Source organism: Mustela nigripes, chromosome 1 (genome assembly GCF_022355385.1).
Source record: "Mustela nigripes isolate SB6536 chromosome 1, MUSNIG.SB6536, whole genome shotgun sequence".
In the NCBI taxonomy this organism is placed as follows: domain Eukaryota; kingdom Metazoa; phylum Chordata; class Mammalia; order Carnivora; family Mustelidae; genus Mustela; species Mustela nigripes.
In genome coordinates, this window is record NC_081557.1 from 34,312,481 (window position 1) to 34,337,207 (window position 24,727).

The 24,727-nt window shown below is 43.6% G+C and overlaps 1 protein-coding gene, 1 non-coding gene and 1 pseudogene across 2 annotated transcripts; 2 read left to right on the forward strand and 1 right to left on the reverse strand.

The window, feature by feature from the left end:
- Positions 1-4,168: 4,168 nt before the first annotated feature.
- On the reverse strand, positions 4,169-24,639 carry NCR3LG1 (natural killer cell cytotoxicity receptor 3 ligand 1). Its single transcript, XM_059388756.1, has 5 exons — positions 24,363-24,639; positions 19,874-20,221; positions 8,482-8,796; positions 6,819-6,943; positions 4,169-4,917 (listed from the first exon to the last, which is right to left on the reverse strand). Exons 1-5 carry the CDS (start codon positions 24,436-24,438, stop codon positions 4,765-4,767), a joined length of 1,017 nt encoding a protein of 338 aa, XP_059244739.1. The 5' UTR covers positions 24,439-24,639; the 3' UTR covers positions 4,169-4,764.
- On the forward strand, positions 8,857-10,421 carry LOC132021635 (small ribosomal subunit protein bS18m-like; annotated as a pseudogene).
- LOC132009510 (small nucleolar RNA SNORA72) lies at positions 22,595-22,725 on the forward strand. Its single transcript, XR_009401979.1, has one exon. It is a non-coding gene; the product is annotated as a small nucleolar RNA SNORA72 (small nucleolar RNA).
- Positions 24,640-24,727: the final 88 nt, after the last annotated feature.

Below are 24,727 nucleotides of genomic sequence, written 5' to 3' on the forward strand. Positions count from 1 at the left end.
GGAGGGTCTTGTCTTGATGTGGATGACTGCTGACCAGTCAGAGTGGTGGGTGCTGAAGGTTTGGGGGGCTGTGGCAATTTATTTTTAAATTAGACAGTAATTAAGTTTATCACATCAATCAACTCTTCCTTTCACGAATGAAAGAGATTGTGACATGCCCAAGTCTGTGACTACTTGAGGTCAGGGACTATATCTGATTCAGCACTGTGCCTGGCACTGAGTAAGTGCTAAGTGAATGAATGAATGAATGAACGAATGAATGATAGGACAATAAGCCAGCATCACTGTTGCTGTTTGGGGTCTGCAGTGGACTTTAGCAGGATCAGTGAGAGCTTGGCCTGGGCTACTCCAGAGGCAGGGCTGAAGAGCCAGGAAGTTGCTGCTGCTGGTCCAAGCTCTAAGCTGCCCCATCCTGCACCCACACAGTCCGCCGACGTTAACCAGTTTGTGGTTTAGAAGAGAAGGAAGGAGAAGCTACTCAGAGTCAGCCCAGAGTTCTGGAGACAGTGCCCGGTTTCTGGGACTCAGCTTGGCTGTCCATAAGACCAGGAGAGGGGCCAGACTCCCTTAATGCGAAGCTGCTCAGCAGCAACTTTCTTGGGACCCCATTCAAAGTAACCTTCCTCCACCCCCTCCGAGGTAAATGGCTGGTGACGGTGAACCCAGAGAATTGAGGGCTCAGCGCCACCTGCTGGCCACAGTAGCCACCTGCTGGCTATTGGATCAGAAAATCAGAGTCACTGATCCCAGTCTTTCCACCCCTAAGAGAGACCTCCTAGCTTTAAGGCTTAGCTCGGGGAGGAACTGGAAAGTTCCAGGCATGGAGGGAGCTGCTAAGCTCAAAAGGGAAGGGAAGCCAAGCTACCATAGTCCTAGAGTGAAACTGAATTCCTGGTCTGGAAAAACTAGCCCACTAGCCATGCTAGAAACCTGCCCAGGACTGACACCGGGACCTGACAGACTTTCTGCTGGAGAGGACACACCCAGTTTCTATAAGACCCACTTTAACTCCCCAGGTGGCATCCTTCCAGCTCCATCCTAAACTTGAGATCCTCCCCAACATCCTTCCCTAGGGGTGGTGAGGAGTAGAGTAGCCCCTGGTTCCCCACAGCTCTCTGAGCTCACCTCTGAGGTCTCCCCAGTTTCGGGTATCAGACACCCTATGTTGTGTGAAGACACAAATTCTGCATGTCAAAGTTATGTTCACCCCAGATAAGGGCAGGTCTAAAGCACAACAGATCTGTTCCAGCTTGAAAGGAGCTGGGAAAAGGCAGAGTGATGGGGTTAAAGTCAATTGGGTTCCAGAGAGTGGATTTGTTGCACTTATTGGCATCCTCTTTGCCATGTCCACCTGCCTGGGGCATCATATATACCTTCATGGACAGGGAAGAAGGTGTTACCTCCACGCTCCCCTGTTTCCCCTCTGGGAAAGCCCCACTCTGGATTGGTATGAAAGGCAGAGTGCCTAGACTGGCCAGCTTGGGTGCAAGGAGTGCGAACTTCTGCCTTTCCCTTGACCTTGTATCCTTCCAGGTACTGATACAAATGAATGGAACAGGTGATAGAAGTACTAGGCATCTGTGTAATTTATGTCCTTCATTGGGAGAAGCAATAATGTACAGGAGTATGGATCAACAGCACGCAAAGCCTTCCTTAGCTTTCATGAGTCACGTGCCTCTACTTCATGAAAGTACCATTCTTTGCAGCACAAAGTCCCAAACTCCTCATCCCCCGACCGTCGGCACTCAAGGTGAAGCAAAACAGACCAGGTAGCCCTGCCTCTGTGTATTCTTCTTTACGTCATTTGATCAAGTCCAGTTTTTCTCATGACACCATCATTGCTGGGGAAGGGAAGTTACTCCCAAGAGAAATAAATGCAATACAGTTCTGATTGAGATTTTCATTTGTTGTCAAATTCTTACTAAGTCCTTGATCTCCCATACACCTTGGAAGTAGAATGAAAATCATGCCATAGTTCTGCCTCTTTTGTGCCTCTTCAGGTCTCAAAAGGTCTGACCAGCACACTCATTTCTGTGCCTAATAACTCCTTAATGCGCTTTTTTCTTCTATATCATAGATTCCCTTTCAATCATTAATGTCCATTCTACAATCCCCTGCATTTTACATCTGATGTTTTATCTCCCTATACAAAGATCCCATTTGTCATTTTCCCATATAACTTTATTTTTCCCTTATATTACTTTATTACTCTATTATAATCTCTATAAGACTATTATACTTTCTTTTAAAATCTCAACTGCCTTGCTACTTTTTCCAAAGGGTGTCATTATTTTTGATCCCTCTATTTCAATGACTGTGGAATGCTTTGGGCTGCCTCTTTTGTTCCACAGTCCTAACTATTACCCTGTTCTTCCTTCCAGATCTCTACTTCCTGAGTTTCATTGGCTCCTCTAATGATAACAGTCCTGAAATAGGCACCAACTGAACCGATGTCGCAATCCCCAGTACCGCCACTAGAGGCCACTCTAAATCACCCTCAGGCAGGAGCTCAGCGATGGGGATTTCTACCTTTAGTCAGTCAGCTCTGGAAGCCAAGAGTCTTCAATGTCAGTTAAGTCCATACCCTCCTGAGTGACCTAAAAGCTGCGTTTAGGGTCATTTCTTTGATTTTCAGTAAAGATGTGAACAGGGCTTCTCTGCCCCACAAAGATCCTGAAATACAACTGCACATTACCTGATAACTACATTCAGAACCACACTGTAACTTACCCATGACTAAGACCTGGCCTGAGACTTCCCACAGCCTTGTCAACCTCTGTCCTGAATGAGGTGCCCATGCACAGATCCAATTAGGAATAGCATCACCCACAGAATTTGTAACATTCAGTTACAGAAAATGAGGAAATGATCAAACACGCCAACCAACAGAACTGTCCCCTAAGAACAGACAAGAACAGTATAGAGTGAGCCTATCCTCTAGATGGAAGGATCCAGCTTATCTTTCACACCCCAACCCCACCCTGGATCTTCCTTGGCAGTATGGATCAAAAATCCAAGCTCTACTCTTCACTAGCCATGAGAATGAATAACTCAAAAAATAACTCAGAGATATTAAGTTAAAAGTGCAGCTACATATTTATTCTTTTTTTTTACGATTTTTTTTTTAGATTTTAAATTTTTTTTTAATATTTTATTTATTTGTTTGATAGTGAGAAAGAGAGAGAGAGAGCACACACACAAGTAGGGGGAGCAGCAGGCAGAGGGAGAAGCAGGCCCTCTGCTGAGCAGGGAGCCCGATGCGGGGCTCGATCCCAGGACCCTGGAATCATGACCCGAGCCGAAGGCAGACACTTAACGACTGAGCCACCCAGGCGCCCCTTTTTTTTAGATTTTAAAGTAGGCAGAGAAGCAGGCAGAGAGAGAGGAGGAAGCAGGCTCCCTGCTGAGTAGAGAGCCCAATGTGGGGCTTGATCCCAGGACCCTGGGATCATGACCTGAGCCAAAGGCAGAGGCTTTAACCCACTGAGCCACCCAGGCGCCCCATACATTTATTCTTCTATTAGCATGAATAGGTGGATCTCATTAAATTAAGAAGTAGAATGTGAAAGGAAACAGTTCACAGTCTAGAAATAGTAAGTAACTTTGGAGGGACATACAGTAGATCAGTTTCAGGTGTATAACATGATTGGGTGTATAACATAATTGACATACAGTAGATCAGTTTCAGGTGTATAACATGATCCAGTAGTTGTATATATTCCAAAATATCACCACGATAAGTCTAGTTAACATCTGTCGCTATACATAGTTATAAAAATATTTTCTTCTCAAAAAGTTTTTCCAAACTTTTTAAAGATTTACTCTTAGTAACTTTCAAATATGCATTACAGTACTATTAACTATAGGCACCATGGTGTACGTTACATCCCCACAATTTATGACCAGAAATTTGCACCTTTTGACCACCACCTTCACCCATTTCATCCACCCCACTCCATTCCTGGCACCCACCCTTGTGCTCTCTCTTATCTGTGTGCTTGGGTTTTTGGTTTTGTTTTGATCTCACCATATGTGAGATCATATGGTATTTGTCTTTCTCTGTCTGACTTATTTAATTTAGTATTATACCTTCAAGTATATATATATATATATATAAAATGAATAAAACTTCATTTTATATATATATATATATACATATACATATATATGTGTGTGTGTGTGTAAACATATATATCTCACATTTTCTTTATCCATTCATCCATCAGTAACACTTGTTTTCATATCTCGGTTATTATAAATAATGCTTCAGTGAACATAGGGGTGTACATATCTTTTAGAGTTAGTGTTTTCATTTTTTTCAGGTAAATACCCAAAAATCGAATTACTGGATCACATGGTAGTTCTATTTTTAATTTCTTGAGGAACTTCCATTCTGTTTTCCATAGTAGCTACCAGCAATTTACATTCCAATCAATATAGTGCACTAGGGCTCCTTTTTCTCCACATCCTTGCCAACACCTGTTGTTTCCTGTCTTTTTGATACAAGCTATTCTAACAGGGGTGAGGTAGTAGCTAATTGTGGTTTTTATTGCCCTGATGAGTGGTGATATTGAGCACCTTTTCATGTGTCTGTTGGCCGTCTGTATGTCTCCTTTGGAAAGCACTGCTTTCTTTTTCTTGGATAAGCTGATTGGCAGGAGGCCACCAAGAAAGCAGCTTGAACAGTCTGTTCCTGAGTAAGTTACCTAAGGCATTGGGGAAAGTAATTTCGGTTACAGATGCATTCACTGAGAAACCTTGTTGTTACTGCTGTTTCTGTGTAAGAATTTCCAATGTTCTTTCAGTGGTTACGCCATTGGAATAAGCCACAAATACATTATTCCTTCTTGTGTCAATTTGAGTGTTCTGAGAACAAGCTTTCAAGACGGAGAATAAGGAATATCTTCGGGATAGCACCTGTAAAAGATAAAGGAGAGAGGGCACCTGAGTATTCAGGCAAAGCCTTTAGACCACGATACAGGTGTAATATCTATAAAGGGAGGAAGAAGGAAGGACTGGGTAGCAAGAGCCCCAGACTCCAGTGTAAGTATGAGAAAGTCTCAGGAAAGCTACAAAGACACCTGCATTTCTTAGCTCTTTTCTGGGGCTTCCCAGGGAAAGCATGGCCTTGGCTCTAATACTGAGGCAGGTCACAGCTGGAGCATGCTGGCTGGGTATGCACCAGAGCAGGCTCTCTCTCTAAAGGGTCTCAGCAGCACATTTCCAGAGCAACCACACTTTCTAGTCAAAACTCAACTGCCTGAGGAACTGTATCAGTTAGATTTTGCTGTGTAAAACCCAGCCTAAAATACAGTGTGGCTTTGAAAAAGAAAAAAATGTATTTCTCATGCACTGTGAGTTGGCTCTGCTGAGTGGGAGTTATGGGCCATCATGTGATCTAGACTGGCCTTTCCAGCACAACTAGTGCTGGTGTCACTCGGCCCCCAATAGACAGAACTTGGATGCATTCTCCTCTTATTAATATCAGGAGCACCAAAGAAAGCAAGTGGAAGAACACAAGTTCTTTTGAGACCTAGATTTAGAACTGGCACTCTTTCACATTGGCCTCATTCTGCAGACCAAAGCAAGCCACAGGGTTGAGCCCCAAGTTCAGGGACAGCCCATCACTGGAGGACACTACAAAATTACCTAGCAAAAGACATGGATGTGAGTAAGGGTGAAGGCTTAGAGCCAAGACTGCAAACCACCACAGAATCCAGGCTAATCACAATGGCTTGAGTCTCTTTTTCAAAAAATATCACTGCCAAATGTGAGGTTATCATGATAGCCACTGGATTATCAGAAGCCAGGGGAAGGCAAGAAATAGAACCTTCACAAGTATCGCAAGAACATTGAAAAACATTTTATCTAGTTGTCTCATTGGCCTAGGTCCCATCAGAAGAATAAATCCCATGAATCAGCTGGTGAACTTTTAAATAAACAAATAGCCTTTTCTTAATTAACCGATTATTAACCTTTTCCTAAGGCATTTATCATGAGATGCATTAGCTACTGCACAGGTTCTGCCTTGGCAGGTCCATAAATAACTGAGGGCAGTTTTGTTAGGTAGAACAATTTTAACCAACATGCTTACACTCGTCTCTCAGGCCTCTACAGTTTGAGTTGTGTTGTTTGCTATTTGGGAAATAGTGAGGGATAAACACATTTGAAAACGTGTTTTAGTTTGGAAACACTTAGGGAGGGTTAGAAATCCCTGGTTAAATCAAGAAAATCTGGTGATAAGTTACCCTATTGAGCTACTGACAAAATACGAGCACCTGGCAGAAGGATTTCATACATCAGAGCCACAGTATCTGCATGTGGGAGCAGCAGAGCAGCCCATACATGGTTCAAAAATCTGGTCTGAACCGATAAGGTCATGTCTGAGACACAGGGAAACAGGTATATAAGGAAGACGCAGAGGGGATTTATGCTGCATCTCCCCAGAGTCATAAACCACCACATGGAGATCAGAAAAGGAAAAGCCACACACTGGGCACTTGGGTGGCTTAGTCTGTTAAATATCTGCCTTTGGCTTGAGTCAGGATCTCCGGGACCTGGGATTGAGCCCCGCATCGGGCTCTCTGCTCAGCACGGAATCTGCTTCTCTCCCTGCTTGTGTTCTCTCTCCAATAAATAAGATCTTTAAAAAACAAAAAGAAAGAAAGAGAAAGCCATCCACCACAAACACTCACCACGCTTAGAATACCCCCATATCAATCCTAAGAACTCCTCGACAGGGTCCCCTGCCAATAATCTCTGAACTCCCAAAGCCAACTCCAAAACACAGGGCTAAATTTTACTTTGGAACTACTTACCCATTTCCACAATACAATCAGTAGTACAATTACGAAGGCTATTCCAAAACAGGGGAATACAACGTACTTCAGAGTAAAAGCTGTCTTCTCAGATTCTGTCTTCTCAGATTCTGTCTTCTCAGATTCTGCAGAGAGAAAGAGGAAAATAACATTAAGGAAATAACCTCCTGGCCAGAGCCAGAGGCCATACAACCACTGCTAGGATTTGTGGTTGTATCTCATTTTCCTGGTTCTTGTGACCCTCTGCCACATGTCACCCTCCTTGGCACCCTCCATTCCTATCACACATACCTCAACATCAAACAGCGTGTTCAGCACTTGCCAGAAGATGCTGGAATATCAAACATCACATACCACTCACACATGCCATGCGACGTGTAAAGCTTCCAAACTACTACACCATCTTGCCGCAATACAGTGGATATGCGTGTCCCTCAAAATTCATACACTGAAATCCTAGTGCCCAGTGTGATGGTATTAGGAGACAGGGTTGGGGGAGGTGCTTAGGTCAGGAGCGTTGAGCCCTTGTGAATGTATTTAGTGCCCTTATACTAGAGGCCCCAGAGAGATCCCTCATTCCTTCCACCATGTGAGCATACAATAAGAAGTCTGCAGCCCAGAAGAGGGTCCTCACCCAACCATGCTGGCACAACGACCACAAACTTTCATTTCAGCCTCCGGAACTGTGAAAGATAAAGTTCTGTTTTTAAGCCACCCAATCTGTGGCAAATTGTTACAGCAGCCTGAATGGACTAAAACATACATATAACGCAGGAAACCCCCTCATACCATACACGCAAAGCATATTTCAATTTCGTACTCCCCATGCCCCCACACATACTCTGCACACATTTCTTCATACACACACAACCACCCACACACATTTTTAGCCCTTACTTCTAAAAACAATTCCTCTCTCCCTCTAGGACCATCCTGGATACCCAGACTACATCCCCCAGAAGCCTGGTCAGACCCTGCCTTCTTCACCCCTCTTAGCTCCAGGCAGATGCAGTAGACCAGCAGGGTCATACCCACCCAGGACCATACCCATGACCTTGGAAGCCAAGATATGAACTCCAATGGACCTCATCTCACGAGCAAGAGGGATTCTATAGTGACCTGTAGATCTTGAGCTTATGATCCCATGTCTTTGGGGAAAGTCCTGGGCATCTGCAGGACCATCTTACTATGGCTCCCCATCTTGGGCACAACCCATAAGACAGAACTACGGGTTTAGCCTCTACCAGCCACCAGTTTGCAGTGATCTGGGGGCCTGAGCAGAAGACTTGCTGGCAGGGCAGAGTCCCTGGCCCCTGATAAATTGTTATCTTCAGACATGGATAGGATCCTGTCCCCTCCCTCCTTGTCGCTAGCAAGTTTCACACTCTAAGCCATATAGACCACCCAGATCACTTAAATTGCCATGAACTGAAAGGAGCCCTGTTTCCATCTGAGGACTATTGTCACCACTCTCCATCAACCAGACCATCTGCCCTGCCTTAAAGACCTAGTCCAGACTGCTGACTCTGGGGCTAAGTTATGCCAGACCAAACTTTCTATCTTTCCCACTGTCCCCGTCTTCCCCAAGACTGCCTGGGAACAAAAATTTATGTTATCCAACCTCAAGGTAAAGAGCAGGAGAAATGTTCAGGAGGCTTCTTACCTATAACAGTCAAGGTGAAGTTGAGCCTCTGGTAGGTAGGCAAGGATTTATGCCATATCACACACTGGTAGATGGTCATATTGTCTTCCAGAGAGGGCTTCAGCCTCAAGAAACTAGTGACATTCTTATTGTCGGTGGTATAATTAGTGAAGACGCCCTCAGAAACCTCCACATACTGGGGATCCTTCTGGGTCCACTTTTTCCACGTAATGGTAATGTTCAAGGGGTAGAACCTACTTGCCATACACGAAATAAGTTGTTCTTCATTTTCTTTCATGATGGCTTGCTCTGGAAACAAGCTGGGGACTGGGTAAGCTGCCAAGAGAGAGAAGTCATGTTTCAAGGGCAAGTAGGGACTAGTTTATTTTCAGCCTAATGCCTGACCCACAGCAAGCAAGCCTTCAGGAAAGGTAAGCATACTGAATGGGATTCTGCTTAGGCTAAATATTCTGGATATGTTGGTTTCACTGTCAGCTGATATGCTGTGGTCCCCTACTCTCATAGCGATTTTATAGAGCAGAGTTTCTTAAGCTACTTTATATCATACATAAACACCTTTGAGAATCTGAGGAAAGCCCTGGAAAACCATTGTGGTAGAGACTGCTAACAACCAATTTCCATTCTTCCATGACATACCCCAATTAAAGCTACATCTCTCATGTGAACTTAGGGCCTCGTCATTCAGAGGTAATCAGAAATAATGATAGCAACTTTCAGGAAGTATCCTTAAATAACAAGGATGCCTTAAAGAAAAGGACTGTGCCCTACTCTCCTCTCCCCCTTCCTCTTTCCTGCGGAATGGCTGGAATAGTGCTTGACGGCTAGAGAAGGAAAAGCCACTTCCAAACATAAGGTGGCAGCTACGTGTGGAGAATAGCAAAATAATAAGATAAAAGGATCCTAGGTCACCTATAGTCACAGAACTGCCATAGCCGCCTTGTGTTAGCTACACTTGTGTAAAAGACAATAAACTACCTTTTTTGAAAAGCCATTGTTGACTTCTGGTTTTCCTTCTGACATGTAAAGACCCTGAAAGCCATAACAAGAAAAGAGCTGAGCTGAACAAATGATAAACCAACAAGTTTTCATAGATCTATGAGAGAATGAAGGTGACAGGGCACCCCAAAAGCTAAAGACAGACAGACCGAGAGAATCACAACCAAAATCGTGTCACCTTGAGCAGATGCCAGAGCCATAAACCAGTAGAGGCACATAAGCAGCGACTCTCACCAACTGCTAAAGGATGAGGATGGACTGATCGCCGTGGGCCCAGTCTCACGGGGATCACCACACTTTCATGCATTTTACTTCCAGGAAACCCACACTGGTTCTCACAGTGAAGATTCATCACAGTGAAGATTCAAGAAAAATCCCCTTCTATTTTCAGGGGAGAGGAAAAGTAGCTAAAAGTATACCCAGTGCATTAACCACATAAAGGATGCTCAAGAGAAAAGACTTTGCCAGAGCCTTCTAAGATGGGTAAAGGATGATTAGCCAACTCGAGCCTGCTCTAGCCTTCTGGTCTCACCTACAAAAGCTTCTGAAGGTCACAGCCTAGGGGCTCAGAGCTCAAATTCAAGATTGAGATTTAATGGTAAGATTGACTGCTTCCTTTCTGCAACCCTTTGTCACCACAGCAACAGGGCTCCGGGTGATAATATTAGATGAAAACTGAGAGGGATGCAAGGCACACTCTGTTTAAAGAGGGAAACTCTTAAGAAAACAGGTTGCCAGTAATGAGGACCTGCCAGTTCTGATGGGAAATTCTTACAAGGAGCCTCTTAAAAATGCATCTTGTGTGGAAAATGTGTAGAGTATAAGAATGTACAGTTTTTGTCCCAGTTTATTTCCGCATTTACTGGATGCATTTATGGAAGGCACATAGGTCTGTGAAAGAAAGCAGAAAGAAATCACAAAAGCAATAAAGAGAGCTCAGATAATGGGGTTTATGCCAAGTACAGACAAGGATCCTGCATATCTCAAAGACCCAAAGTTTGTAACATCAAGTATCAGCAGTAAATTATATGTTTTATCATCAATAAACATATTTTTTAATAAAAAAAAAAGGAGGGGGAGACAAAAAGAAAAGCAAAGAACAAGTATACCGAGTAGAATGGTACATAATAATCCTGATAGGTCCCCCCAAAAATGGGTCCTTGATTAAAGGAGTGAGACTGATATAAAGCGAAGGTCAAGCAAAGCTTTATTCCGTACCAAGCATCAAGAATCAGACCGAACGTTCGGGGCCACGCCTCTTATAAGAGAGGATGAACCTTCTCTGTTTCACAGACTATCTTTTAAGGGCAAAGGCCATGTGGTTGGGCCTGGCCGTGCACAGGTGGCCAATAAAATTGTAATACACAGAGAAAGATGCACAGTGATGCTAGGTGACCAAATGAATTACAATTTACCCTATAGTAGACATTTGACCTAGCCAATCACCTTGGTTAGAACTGGCACCCAAAAGGCTCCCAAAGGGTGGGGCCCATACTTCTTGGTAGCTGGGGAGACAGTATGCAACAACCCACTGATCATATGTCTCCACCTGGCCTGACCCACCCTTGTATCTTGGCTTTGTTACCTGGGGCTGGTTTCCAGGACTTGTTTTTAAGTAAGTCCCTGGGGGAAGGGGAGCAGGGACAGTTTAAGGATTAAACAACAAGGTTATTGTTTAACCTGGATGGAAGTCTCTGGCTAAATAGGTCCTTACAATCCAACTGTATGATAAGGGAACAGAAAGCAACCTGAGGACAAAGCAGAAGCTGACACCCCACAATCCTCCCTTCATGGGGAATGTGTCACATTCCTCAGGCACTTCTGGCTGCCCTAATATTCAGGGAAGGAAAAACTAAAAATAGAGATCACAATCCTACAAGACATGAGTCTCCTGCAGTTTACAAATATCTTGTGGATTACAAGAGCAAAACATTTCCTTTTTTTTTTTTTAATGTTTTATTTATTTATTTGAGAGACAGTGAGAGAGCATAGAGGCAGACGAACAGGGAGAAGCAGACCCCTCCTGAGCAGAGAGCCCCATTCTAGGCTCGGTCCCAGGACCCTGAGATCATGACCTGAGTCAAAAGCAGATGCTTAACGGACTGAGCCACCCAGGCTCTCTGAGAACAGAGCATTTCTAATCAATAACCTAGCTTCTAGAAGGAAATGTAGATACAACTAAATGTCCTTATAATCTGCAGCCCATTGAGAGATACCTGAAGTGGGCAGAGTATAATGTTCCTCTGGCAAATTCCCAACTATCTTCATGTTTATGCGTGCTAGAAGGAGAAACATCTTAACTTGACAATGGCAAGGCCTCTGGTATCCTGTGAATTTTCTTTAACATATAAAAGATCTTTCTTGAAACCTCCCTTTTTCCTTACCTCCCTCAACCCCATGGTTTATAATCAGCCGCTACTCAGTAGCCCTTTCTGCCCACAGGTATTGTCCCCATGCTTTAATAACCCACCATTTTACACCAAAGATGCTTCAAGAATTCTTTCTTGGTCACTGGCTCCAGACCTCAACCCATTGAACCTCATCTATATTCCAAAACCACATCATATATACATAATCACTTAATTTTTTTTTAAGATTTTATTTATTTATTTGACAGACAGAGATCACAAGTAGGCAGAGAGGCAGGCAGAGAGAGAGAGAGAGAGAGAGGAGGAAGCAGGCTCCCCACAGAGCAAAGAGCCCAATGTGGGGCTCGATCCCAGGATCCTGGGATCATGACCCAAGCCCAAGGCAGAGGCTTTAACCCACTGAGCCACCCAGGCGTCCCTACATAATCACTTTAAATGAATGGTCTAAACATATCAAGACAGAGACGGGGGGAGGGGGATGCTGCGGCAGGAACTGGACACCTGGGTGGCTCAGTCAGTTGAGCGGCTGCCTTCCTGCTCAGGTCATGATTCCAGGGTCCAGGGATCAAACCCCAAATATCTGCTCAGCAGGACATCTGCTTCTCCCATTCCCTCTGCACCTCCCCTCCCCTCCACTTGGCTCTCTCTCTCTCTCTCTCTCACTCACTCACTCAAATAAATAAAATCTTTAAAAGAAAAAAAAAAGAATGTCAAAATACATGAGGCAAAACCTGAAAGAACTACAAGGAGAAACAGACAAGTCCATAATTATAGTTGGAGATTTTGAGACTCATCTTTTGTCAACAGAAAGACCAGCAGGCAGAAGAGTAGTAAGAAAATAGTGGAAAGGAACATTACCACCAATCACCTGGATCAAATTATCAACAGGATACTCTACCCAACAGCAGTATATACATTCTTCCCAAGCTCACATGGAACATTCACCAAGATGAAGTGCCTTCTAGCTCACAGAACACATCTTTAACGTTTTTAAAGAATAGGAATCAGGCAGAATATGTTCTCAGACCACAAGAGAGTTAAACTAGACATCAATAAGCAAAAGGATAACTGGAAAAATTCCAAATTCCTTGGAGAATAAATCACTTCTATTCTAAATAATATATGGGTCAAAGAAAAAGTCTCAAGAGAAATTTTAAAATATTTTGAACTAAATGAAGTTAAAATGAAAATACCACTCATGAAAATTTGTGGGTGCAACAAGAGAAATAGAGGAAATGTACAGTACTGAATACAAATTTTATTAAAGAGGAAAGCTGTAACGTCAACTATCTTAATTAATAAGCTTCAACTTCAGAAGCTAGATGAGGAAGAGCCACTTAAGCTTAAAACAAGCAGAAGAAATGAAATAACAAAAATTAGAGCAGAAATCAGTGAAGTTGAAACCAATGGAGAAAATAAATGAAACCAAAAACTGGTGCTTTGAAATGATTACTAAAATTGATAAGCTTCTGGGTAAATTAAGGAAAAAAGAGAGAAGACAAAAATTACTAATATCATAAATGAAAGAGGGATCATTACTGATACTATGAAAAAAAGAGTAACAAAGAAATATTATGAGCAACATTGAACCCACATATTTGGTAACTTAAATATAATGGACCAATTCCTTGAAAGACACAAATTACCGAGATTCACACAAGAAAAAATAGGGAAGTTGATGGGGTGCCTAGGTGGTTCACTCAGATGGTTAAGTGTCTGCCTTCAGCTCAGGGAGTGATCCCAGGGTCCCGGGATCCACTTCTGTATTGAGCTCCCTGCTCAGCAGGGATCTTGCTTCTTCTTGCCTCTGCCCCTCTCTCTATCATGAATAAATCAATAAAGAAAGAAAAAATAGATGATTTGAATAGGCCTGCATCTATTAAAGAAACTGAATCAATAATTAATAACCTTCAAAAAAAGAAAGCACCAGGCCCAGATGGTTCCAATGGTGAATTCTATCATTTAAATTAATTATGATACCAATTTTTTACAATTTCATCTAGCAACTAGAAGCAGAGGGAATACAGCCCAACTCATTCTATGACCCCAGTAATACACTAATACCAAAATCAGATATAAAGGCATTACAAAAAAGGAAAACTACAGACCAATATCTCTCATTACACTGAATGCAAAAATCCTCAACAAAAAATTAACAAATTGAATCTAACAATGTATAAAAATAATTATACTCTACAACTGAAAGGGACTTAATCCAGGTATTCGAGACTGGTTCATCATTCAGAAGTCAATTAATATAATCCATGACATCAATGGACTACAGAAGAAAAGTTATATGAGCATATCAATTACGTGGAAAAAGCAACTGGCAAAATCCAACACCCACTCATGTTAAAAACTCTCAGCAAAATAGGAATAAGGGGAATTTTCTCAACTTGAAAAAGAGCATCTACAGAAAACCTACAGCTAACATTGTACTTAATGGTGAGAAACTAAAGATAGGACCAAAGCAAGGATATCTCCTCGAACCAAGCCTATTCAGTACCATGTGGAAATCCTAGCTAGTATAATAGGACAAGAAAAGGAAATAAAATATACACAGGTTAAGAAGAAAAATGAAACTGTCTTTGTTCTTGGACACATGATTTATATAGAAAACTCCCAAAGACTTGACCAGAAAAAAAAAAAAATTAAATGCTATAACTAGTAAGTGATTACAACAGGCTACAAGGACACAAGGATAATATATAAAAGTCAATTGCTTTCTAATATACCAGCAGTAAATAATTAGAACTTCAAATTAAAAACCCAATACTATTTACATTAGGTGCCCCCACTCCCCCACAAAAAAGGAAATACTTACATTTAAATCTAACAAAATAGGCACAGAATCTATATGAAGAAGGCTACAAAACTCTAGTTAATAAAATCAAAGATCTAAATAAATGAAGAGTTCGTCTCTGTTCATGGATAAGAAGAATCAATATTGTTAAGATGTCAATTCTTCCCACCTTGACCTATAGATTCAATGAAATCATAAGCCCAGAAAGTGTTTTGTGGATATTGACTAACTCAAGTTTATGTACACAGGCAAAAAAGGCCTAGGACAGCTAACACAATAGTTAAGAACAACAAAATTGGAGGACTAACACAACCTGACTTAAGGACTTACTATAAAGCTACAGTAATCAAGACAATGTGGTAAAAGACAAATAGACCAATGGAACAGAATAGAGAGCCCAGAAACTGATCCACACAAATGTATTCAACTGATCTTTGACAAAGGAGCAAAGGCAATTCACTGCAGATAAGGCAATTTTCAACAAAAATGCTGGAACAATTGGACATCCATATATGTAAAGTTTGAACACAGAATCTAGACATACAACTTACACTTTTCACAAACATTGACTCAAAATAGATCACAGACCTAAACATGATGAACTTTTATTTATTTTTTTACTTGTTTGTTTATTTATTTATGCTTTTATTTTAAATAGGTTGATGTCCAGCATGGAGCCCAACATGGGGCTTGAACTCTGAGATCAAGACCTGAGAAGATGGAGATTAAGAATCAGTTGCTAAACTGACTGAGACACCCAGCTGCCCCTCATGATGAGTTTTTAGTTACAATGCCAAAATCAGGCTCCATGACAGAAAAAATTGGTGAGTTGGACTTTATTGAAATTTAGAACTTCTGCTCTGCAAAATACACTGTTCAGAAAAATGAAAACACAGGCCATAGACTGGGAAGAAATATTTGCAAAACTCAAATCTGATAAAGAACTTGTATCTAAAACATACAGAAGACTCAAAAAAATAAGATAAAATATACATTAGACTCTTAAAACTCAACAATAAGAAATCAAAGAACCCAACTGAAAAATGGACAAATGATCTAAACCAATTATCTTTCAAAAGAAGACACACAGGTAACAAAAAAAAAACAAAACAAACAAACAAAAACAAATGGAAAGATCCTCACAGCCTATGTCACTAGGGAATTGCAAATCAAAACAACAGATGAGATATCACTACACACCTATTAGAATGGTTAAAATATAGGGGCACCTGGGTGGCTCAGTGGGTTAAGCCTCTGCCTTTGCTCAGGTCATGATCTCAGAGTCCTGGGATCGAGCCCTGCATTAGGATCTCTGCTCGGTGGGGAGCCTGCTTTCCCCAATCTCTCTGCTTGCCTCTCTGCCTACTTGTGATCTCTCTCTCTCTGTCAAATAAATAAATAAAAATCTTTTTTTAAATGGCTAAAATATAAAAAATTAACAATACCAAATGTTGACAAGGATACAGAACTACGGAACTTTCTTTCATAGCTGGTAGGGATGCAAAATGATATAGTCATTCTGGTAGAACTGGCAGCTTCTTACAAGTTATACACAGTCTTAACATATGATCCAGCAATCACACTCCTAGGTATTTACCCAATTAAGAGGAAAAATAATGTAAATACAAAACCTACACCTGTATGTTTATGGCAGCTTTATTCCATACTGCTAAAAATTGGAAGCAATCAAGATGTTTTTCCATAGGTGAATGGATAAACGAACTAGGTATATCTATACAATGGAATGTTACTCAGTGATGTAGTAACATTGATGTTACAACAGTGATGCAAATTTTTTTGGTGGCTTGAGACACAGAGGTATCTTTTTGTTTAAGGTTTATTTATTTATTTTGAGAAAAGAGAGAGAGAGAGAACATTTGAGTGGAAGGTAGGGGCAGAGGGAGAGGGAGAGAGAGAATCTCAAGCAGAATCCTTGCTAAATGTAGGGCCTGATGCAGGGCTCAATCTCAGGACCCTGAGATTATGACCTGAGCTGAAACCAAGAGTCAGACACTTAACTAACTGAGCTACCCAGTTACTCAGGGACACAAAGGGACCTTAAATGTCTATTACTAAGTGAAGGAAGCCAGTCTGAAAAGGCTACATATTGGATGATTCCAATTCCAATTATATCACATTCTAGAAAAAGCAAAACAATGGAGCATCTTGTAGTGCCAGAAAGAAAGGAAGTACCTAAAGCAAAAAACAAACAAACAAAAAAACAAACAAACAAACAAAAAAAAACACCCACAATGATGAGGGTGTGTCAAAAAGACACAGAGTCAACTGAAAATACTCCCAATGGCCAAAGGTGGAAGAATTTGAGCAACAAAAAAATTGTGTTAAATTATAACCCAACATATAAAATTATTATCCTGAGTCCATCCTGATATAAATAAATGATCAAATAGATTAATAAGTGGGGGAGAGAAGACAAATCTCTTGTGCAGAAGAATTCCAAATAAATTATGTAGCTACTCTACCCTAAAGGGCTAGAGTAGAGTGGGCTGCACAGAGTGACTTCCTTTCAAAGAGTATAGCAGGACAAGGAAGGGGAGAAAAGTACCTTTATGGTGGAGAAACCAGGCAAATACTACTTAAGCTAAATGATTTAAGGTCAATACCAAGAATCATAAATCGTTCAATTAGATGGGATGCGATGGAAATGGCACTTTCCCTCTATGATCTTCCTCTTCCAAAACCATAACTCCTGTGAATTATGAGAATAACAGCAGAGAAATGCCAATAGAGTGACATCCGATGATATACCTGACCACTACTCCTCAGAAGGTCAACGTTGTCAAAAACAAGAAAAGTCTGAGAAATTGTCAGTCAAGAGGAGCCTAAGGACACATGAAAACTAAATGCAATGTGGTATTCTGGATGGGATTTTGGAATAGAAAAAGGTCACTAGATTAAAAACCAAGGAAATCTGAATAAATTATGAACTGTAATTAATAATAATTATCAATATTGGTTCATTATTTATAACAAATATTCCATACTAATGCAAGATGTTAATAATAAGGGAAGTTAGGGCAGAAATGGGAGTAATATGAAAACTCTGTACTGTCTTTATAATTTTTCTGTAAATCTAAAACTATTCTGGGATGCCTGGGTGGTTCAGTCAGTTAAGCATCTGCCTTTGGATCAGGTCATGATCCCAGTGTTCTGGAATTGAGTCCCGCATTGGGCTCCTTGCTCAATGGGAGCCTGCTTCTCCCTCTGCCTGCCACTCCCCTTGCTTGAGCTTTCTCTCTCTCTGACAAATAAATAAATAAAATCTTAAAAAGAAAAAATAAATAAAACTATTCTTAAAATATAAAGTCTGCTAATTTTTTTTAAGCTTTAATTAATTTATTTGACAGAGATCACAAGTAGGCAGAGAGACAGGCAGGGGTGGGGGTGGGGGAAGCTGGCTCCCTGCTGAGCAGTGAGCCTGATGCAGGTCTCGATTCCAGGACCCTGGGATCGTGACCTGAGCCAAAGGCAGAGGCTTAACCCACTGAGCCACCCAGGTGCCCCTAAAGTCTGTTAATTTTTTTAAAATACTCTTATTTTGGGTGCCTGTGTGGCTCAGTTGGTTAAGCATCCCACTCCTGATTTCAGCTCAGGTCACAATCTCAAGAGTCTTGAGTTCAAGCCCCATGTCAGGCTCCACATTAAGCAGGGAGTCTGCTTGAGATTCTCTCTCTCCCTCTCCCCCTGCCCCTCCTCACACCCCATGCACACATGTGTTTTCTCTCAAATAAATAAATAAATCTAACAAAATAAAATACTTCTATCTTAAGCTTTCTGTTATCTGCAGAGGGAATTAATCCTAATTTATTACCCCCATCACCCACATTAATATGTATAAAATATTAAAAGTCCAAAGTACAATATTGGGGGGCTCATAGACACTGGCCCTTTTTTATAGGCTGAATGTGGCTTCTTAAAATTCATATACTGAACTCCTAATTGATGTCCCTCAGAATGTGACTACATTTGGAAATAGGGTCTTTTTTAAGGTAATTAAGGTTAAAATGGGGACATTAGCTTGGGCCTTAATCTAATAGGACTGTTCTCCTTATAAGAAGAAAAGAGTGGACACACATGCACAGAGGAAAGTATATGTGAAGACACAGGGAGAAGATGCCTATCTACAAGCCAAGCAAAAAGGCCTCGGGGGAAACAACAACCTTACTGATACCCTGATCTCAGACTACTAGACTGCAGAATTGTGAGAAAATAAATTTCTGTTATTTAAGCCACCCAGTGGCTTGATTTTGTTACGGCAACTCTAGCACATGACTATGCCCCTCAAAGCTCATCTACGTGTTATCAGACCCATCATAATAAAGAAAAGTAAAGCTCAAAGGGGTGTTCGAAAGATAGTGTTGCTGTTGCTGCAAGTCTTCACTGGGCACGAACCTCACAACAGTACCCAGCTGGGCACTGTATTTGTAATGTATTTATTCATACATTACTTAATGGAATCCTAAGTTCCAAGACAGGTATGATTTATCAATCCATTTTGTACAGGGGAAAATTCAGACCCCAAAATGTTAAATGGCTGGCCCAATCACCCAATTTGGAAATAGCAAAGCTAAAACAGGATACAGACCTATGGAACCAAACTCCAGCATCTCTCTCCTTTCCCAGCTACCTTTCAGAGACACCTCTTCAGTGAACACGTACTGTCCACATACTAAGTGAATTATATCATAATTAATATAGCTATCTTTGGGGCGCCTGGGTGGCTCAGTGGGTTAAGCCTCTGCCTTGGGCTCAGGTCATGATCTCAGGGTCCTGGAATCAAGCCCTGCATCAGGCTCTCTGCTCAGCAGGGGACCTGCTTCCCCCTCTCTCTCTGCCTCTCTGCCTACTTATGGTCTCTGTCTGTCAAATAAATAAATAAAATCTTTAAAAATATATATATATAGCTATCTTTCACTGGGCATTTACAATGGGCCCAGCACTATGCTGTGCTACTTGCATTTTTCATAGACTCTTCTCCACAATAAATCTCCTAGATAGGTATTCTTACATTTGTTCAGAAGGAGGTTCTATGTGATTAAGTACTTGCCCAAAGTTGTCCAGCTGTCCATGGAAGCCCAGGACTCAAACCCATGTCTGTCTGACTCACTGGTCCATGCTCCAAGCCTCTGCTCCGTTTGGCCCACAGCTCCACCTCAAGCCTCAGCACCATGGCAGCCTCAGGGCCCTGCCTCCAGGCACTCACCCACAATCTCCAGCTGGATGGTTTTCACTGCTTTGTTAGGGGTCATCACCACCTCACATCGGTACTCTCCTGCTTCCTCCAGCCGGATGTCTGGCAGCTTCAGGGAGGCATCCCCTCTTTCCAGCTTCGATAGAGACACAGAGGCTCCAGGTCGTGTTATCATTCGGTTGCCTCCAAAATACTGAAACACTGTAACTTCTGTTGTTGACATATGATGCTTCCTAAACCAGGTGACACCCATAAGCGTGATGTTCAGGGGGCTGTCACTCGGGACTTTGCAGACAATAGTGACATTGTCATTCAGGAACACCGTCTGAGTCTCCCTTGCCATTTCCACTTGCAGAAACCCTGTGACAATAAGAGAACTTTGTTATGGGGGACCTTTGAAAAAACATAGGTATGGTACTCTCAAACAGGTGCCACGTAATTGGAAACAAATTCCTTCTTTTGTGGGAGAGAGGGTGTCTCGGAGAGGCTCCTTAGTTCATAGCCCCACATTAATCTATGTAAGATCCTTCAACTTTATTCTTCTTTTTTCAAGTTTGTTTTTGTTATTCTGTATCCCTTACAATTTCATAGGAATCTTAAGAATTAGTTTATCAATTTCTACAAAGAAGTCTACTGAGATTCTAATAGGAATCGCATTGACTCTTTAAATCAATTTGGGGAGTACTGTCATTTTTTTTTAATTAAAGATTTTTATTTATTTATTTGACAGACAGAGATCACAAGCAGGCAGAGAGGCAGGCAGAGAGAGAGAGAGAGGAGGAAGCAGGCTCCCTGCAGAGCAGACAGCCCGATGTGGGGCTCGATCCTAGGAACCAGGGATCATGACCTGAGCCAAAGGCAGAGGCTATAACCCACTGAGCCACCCAGGCTCCCCGGGAGTACTGTCATCTTAACAGTGTTGTCTTCTAATCCATGAATCTGTTTTTCGGATACTGTATGGACTGAATGTTTGTATCCCTCCAAAATTCCTACGTTGAGGCCTAATGTCCAGTGCAATGGTATTTGGAGATAGGGCCTTTGAGAGGTAATTAGATCATGAGGGTCGAGCCCTCATGAATGGGCTTAGTATCCTTATTAGAGACATGATAGATCTCTTTCTCAGCACCAGAGGACACAGTAAGAAGGTATTCCTCCAGAAGCCAGAAAAGAGGCCCCCTCTCCAGGAACCAATTAGCACCTAGATCTTGAACTTCTCAGCCTCCAGAACTGTGAGAAATAAATCTCTGTTGTTGAAGCTGTAAGGGCCTGCCCCTCCCAGAGGAACTTGCTTGTGGACCCCGGATGTAGGGGTGGGGCAGGCCAGGTGGAGATGTCCAATCGGTGAGGCATGTGTATATCCACGAGGGTGAATTGAGATCCGATTGGCCACCTGTATAGGGGTGGGGCTCAACCAAGCGCATAAAGGTTGCTGTGGGAGGCTAGCCGAGAGGAGGAGAGGTTTTACTGGAGCAGAAGAAGAGTCGGTGGGAGCGTTAGAGTCGATGGGAACGAAGAGTCGGCGGAGTGGAGGAGCTGTAACAGCTTTTGTAAGAGCTATAACCCGCCGCGAGCGGTCCCACCACCGGCGGTCCCTGTACCGACAGCCCCCAGCCGCAGCCTCCAGCCGACGGCGGTCCCGCCTCTGGCGGCCCCAAGCCGCCACCTGGAGCCTCCAGCCGCCTGCAGCTTCCAGCCGCCTGCGGCCCCGCCTCCAGCGGTCCTGCCTTCGGCGGAGGCCCTGAGCAGCCGCCTGCAGCTTCAAACCGCCTGAGGCCCCGTCTCTGGCGGCCCCGAACCACCTGCAGCCTTCAGCCGTGTGCAGCTCCCAGCAGCCCCGAGCTGCCCAGACACCAGCGGTCCAGCTGTCAGCGGTCCCTCGACGCCTGCGGCCCTGAGACTCCAGTGGTCCAGCGGCCCTGCGGTCAACGGTCCCAAGATACCAGTGGCCCAGCAGTCCAGTGGTCAGCGGTCCCCACACCTGCAGCCCCTAGACGTCAGCAGTGCCGAGACACCAACAGTCCAGCGGTCCAGTGGTCAGCGGTCCTGACGCCTGCAGCCCCTGGATTCCAGCGGTCCCGAGAGGCCAATGGCCCTGAGATGCCAATGGCCCCTAGCCACCAGCAGCCTTGCCGCAAAATGCCTCGCCACCCCGAGCCACGAGCGGCCTTGTCCGCAGTGGTGGCTTCCTCTGGGTGGCAGCCTTGTCAGAGTGGTATCGTGGCGAGCAGAGTCTGTGTCATCTGGGTTGTCCTTGTCATCGTCGCTGTCTTCGTTGCCTCTTTGACATCGGGAGCGGCCTCGTCCGGGAAGCGGTCTTGTCCAGAATGGCCTCTTCTTGGGAGTGGCCTTGTCCGGGGAGCAACCTCATGGAGCAGCGGCCTCATCTTGGGAGTGGCCTCTTCTTGGGAGCGGCTCCGATCATGGAGCGGCCTCATCTGCGGAGCAGCCTCATCTAGAGCAGCCTCATCCGGAGCGGCCTTCTTGGGAGTGACCTTGTCGGGAACATCCTCCTCGCCTTTTCGTAAGAGATAGCCCTGGCTGGTCAGTTTGATTCTTGATGCTTGGCGCAAAATAAAGTTTTGTTTGACCTTCGCTTTGTATCAGTCTTGTTCCTTTGATCACGGACCCTAACAAAGCCACTCAGTCTAAGGTTTTTGTTAGGGTCACCTAAAAAGATTTCAGACAGGATGTTTTTCCATTTCACTTATTTAGATCCTCTTAAATTATTTTCAACGTCGAATATTCTCACTGTCCTGATTTTGTAATAATCAGAGCAAGCTAAGCATTTGCTATATTAAGATCATGCATGTGTCCCCAGACTTAGTACTTTCCCTAGGCTGCTTTTATCAAAGCTGGCGACGGACTGAGTCTGATTTATGATACATCTTGTGGGGAATGTCTGTGAATCTAGGTATCTGATCATCTTTGAGAAATGACAGCAAAGTTAGTGTAGTAATCTTAAAGATAGACATTGCTAATCTGATGATTACTAGTTGCCATTAAATGAACTATAAAACTAAAAAAAAAAAAAGGTTTATAGTTTTCAGAGTCAAAATGTTATGATTCTTTTGTTAAACTTATACCTAAGTATTTTATCCTTTCTGGTAAATAGAATTGCTTTCTAATTTTATTCCTGGATTGCTCATTACAAGTGTATAGAAATACTATTTTTTTTTAATTTCCATCTCCTCCCCCCATCCCAACAAGCAACCATTCCAAGATGTTTAATCCTTCATATTTTTGCTCTCCTTACAACTGCCTTGTTTTGTGGGACATCTGGGTGGCTCAGGTCATGACCCCAGCCAGGATCCTGGGATGAGTCCCAGACCAGTCTCCTTGGTCAGTGGGGAGCCTGCTTCTCCCTCTGCCTCCCACTCACCCTGCTCTCTCTCTCAACAAATAAATAAAATCAATTAAAACATTTATTTATTTGACAGAGAGAGAGGGAGAGAGAGTGTGTGAGCACAAGTAGGGGGAATAGCAGGCAGAGGGAGAAGCAGGCTCCCCGTGGAGCAAGGAGCCCACCACAAAGTTCCATCCCAGGACCCCGGGATCATGACCTGAGTGGAAGGCAGGTGCTTACCTGACTGAGCCACCCAGGTGCCCCTAAAACCCTAAAAAACAAACAAACAAAAAAACAAAAAAACCTCCTCCAATTGGGTATTTCCTTAAAAAAAAATTTAAAAAACTGCCTTGTTTTGTTTCTCAAACTTATGAAAACAGTATGAAGTTAGATGTTAATGCTTCCCCTCTTGGCACTGTTTCAAACCCTCTCTCATTGATATGTGTACAGCTAGTCCATTGGTTGAGGTTAGTGACCAGCTCTTCATATGCGAATCCACCTTTGGCTCATCCATAGCCTTAGTGATGGACACCCCAGGGTCTCCTAAATGCCCACATCCCCACCCATCCAGCCACCACCACTTGGCACAGCCCCGCCCATTGTTAAGATATCATGTGATATCTTACGGTTTTTACTTCTATGACTAGCAGTGAGTTTTAAAGATCTCTTCACGTGCCTTTCTGCCTTTGGTTTCCTGTTCGATAATTAAACCTCCATCATTGCCCCCACCACCACCAAAAAGTACAAGAGGACGTTTGAATGTCCCCACGAGGGTGAAACACTCCCTCACACTCTCGGGAAGGCTCCCTTCAGTAAAGTGCTCTACTCCCTTCATTCGGTAAAGTGATATATTCCCTCGGGAGCACCGGGCAGTACTTCCCTTACTTCCACCCCACCCCCCACCCTTAACTCGTTTTTCTTCTCCGTGCCAGCCCCCAAAGTGACCAAAAAGCGGCCGAGAAAAGTACAGAGCATTCCGGGCCCCGAATCAGAGGAGGTACCCAGTCTCCGGCTCGTACAGGAGCCCCCTCGGGGCCCAGCAGCCATCACTAAAAATTGAATGAGTAAAGGGCGGCCGCGGCCTTCAGATGGGACCCCGGCTGCAGCGGCCGGGAGAGGAGCGCAGCCATCACCCCTCCTCCGGCGCCCCGGGCTTACCTGCGCTGGGTGGCCAGCTCGACAGGACCAGGAGGAGGGGCGCTGGCCCGAGTAGGAGCAGCCACAGGAGCGCCATGCATGACCACCGCCCGCGGGCCCAGGCGAGCGACAGTCGGTAGAGAGCCAGGGCGTTCACCTGAGGGCTGAAGCGGACTTCCGGGCCTCCGTGTCCCTGGTGGTAGTCGGAGAAGCGAGCGGGATGAGTCGCGCTCACAGCAGGACACCCGGCCCTACCCCTGCGCGATAAGTGCCGGGAGCGCCGGCGGCGCAGGCTGGAAGGGCGGGGCGACTGGGGGTGTGTGGCGAGGGGGGCGGAGGCTGGAAGGGCGGGGCGACTGGGGGTGTGTGGCGAGGGGGGCGGAGGC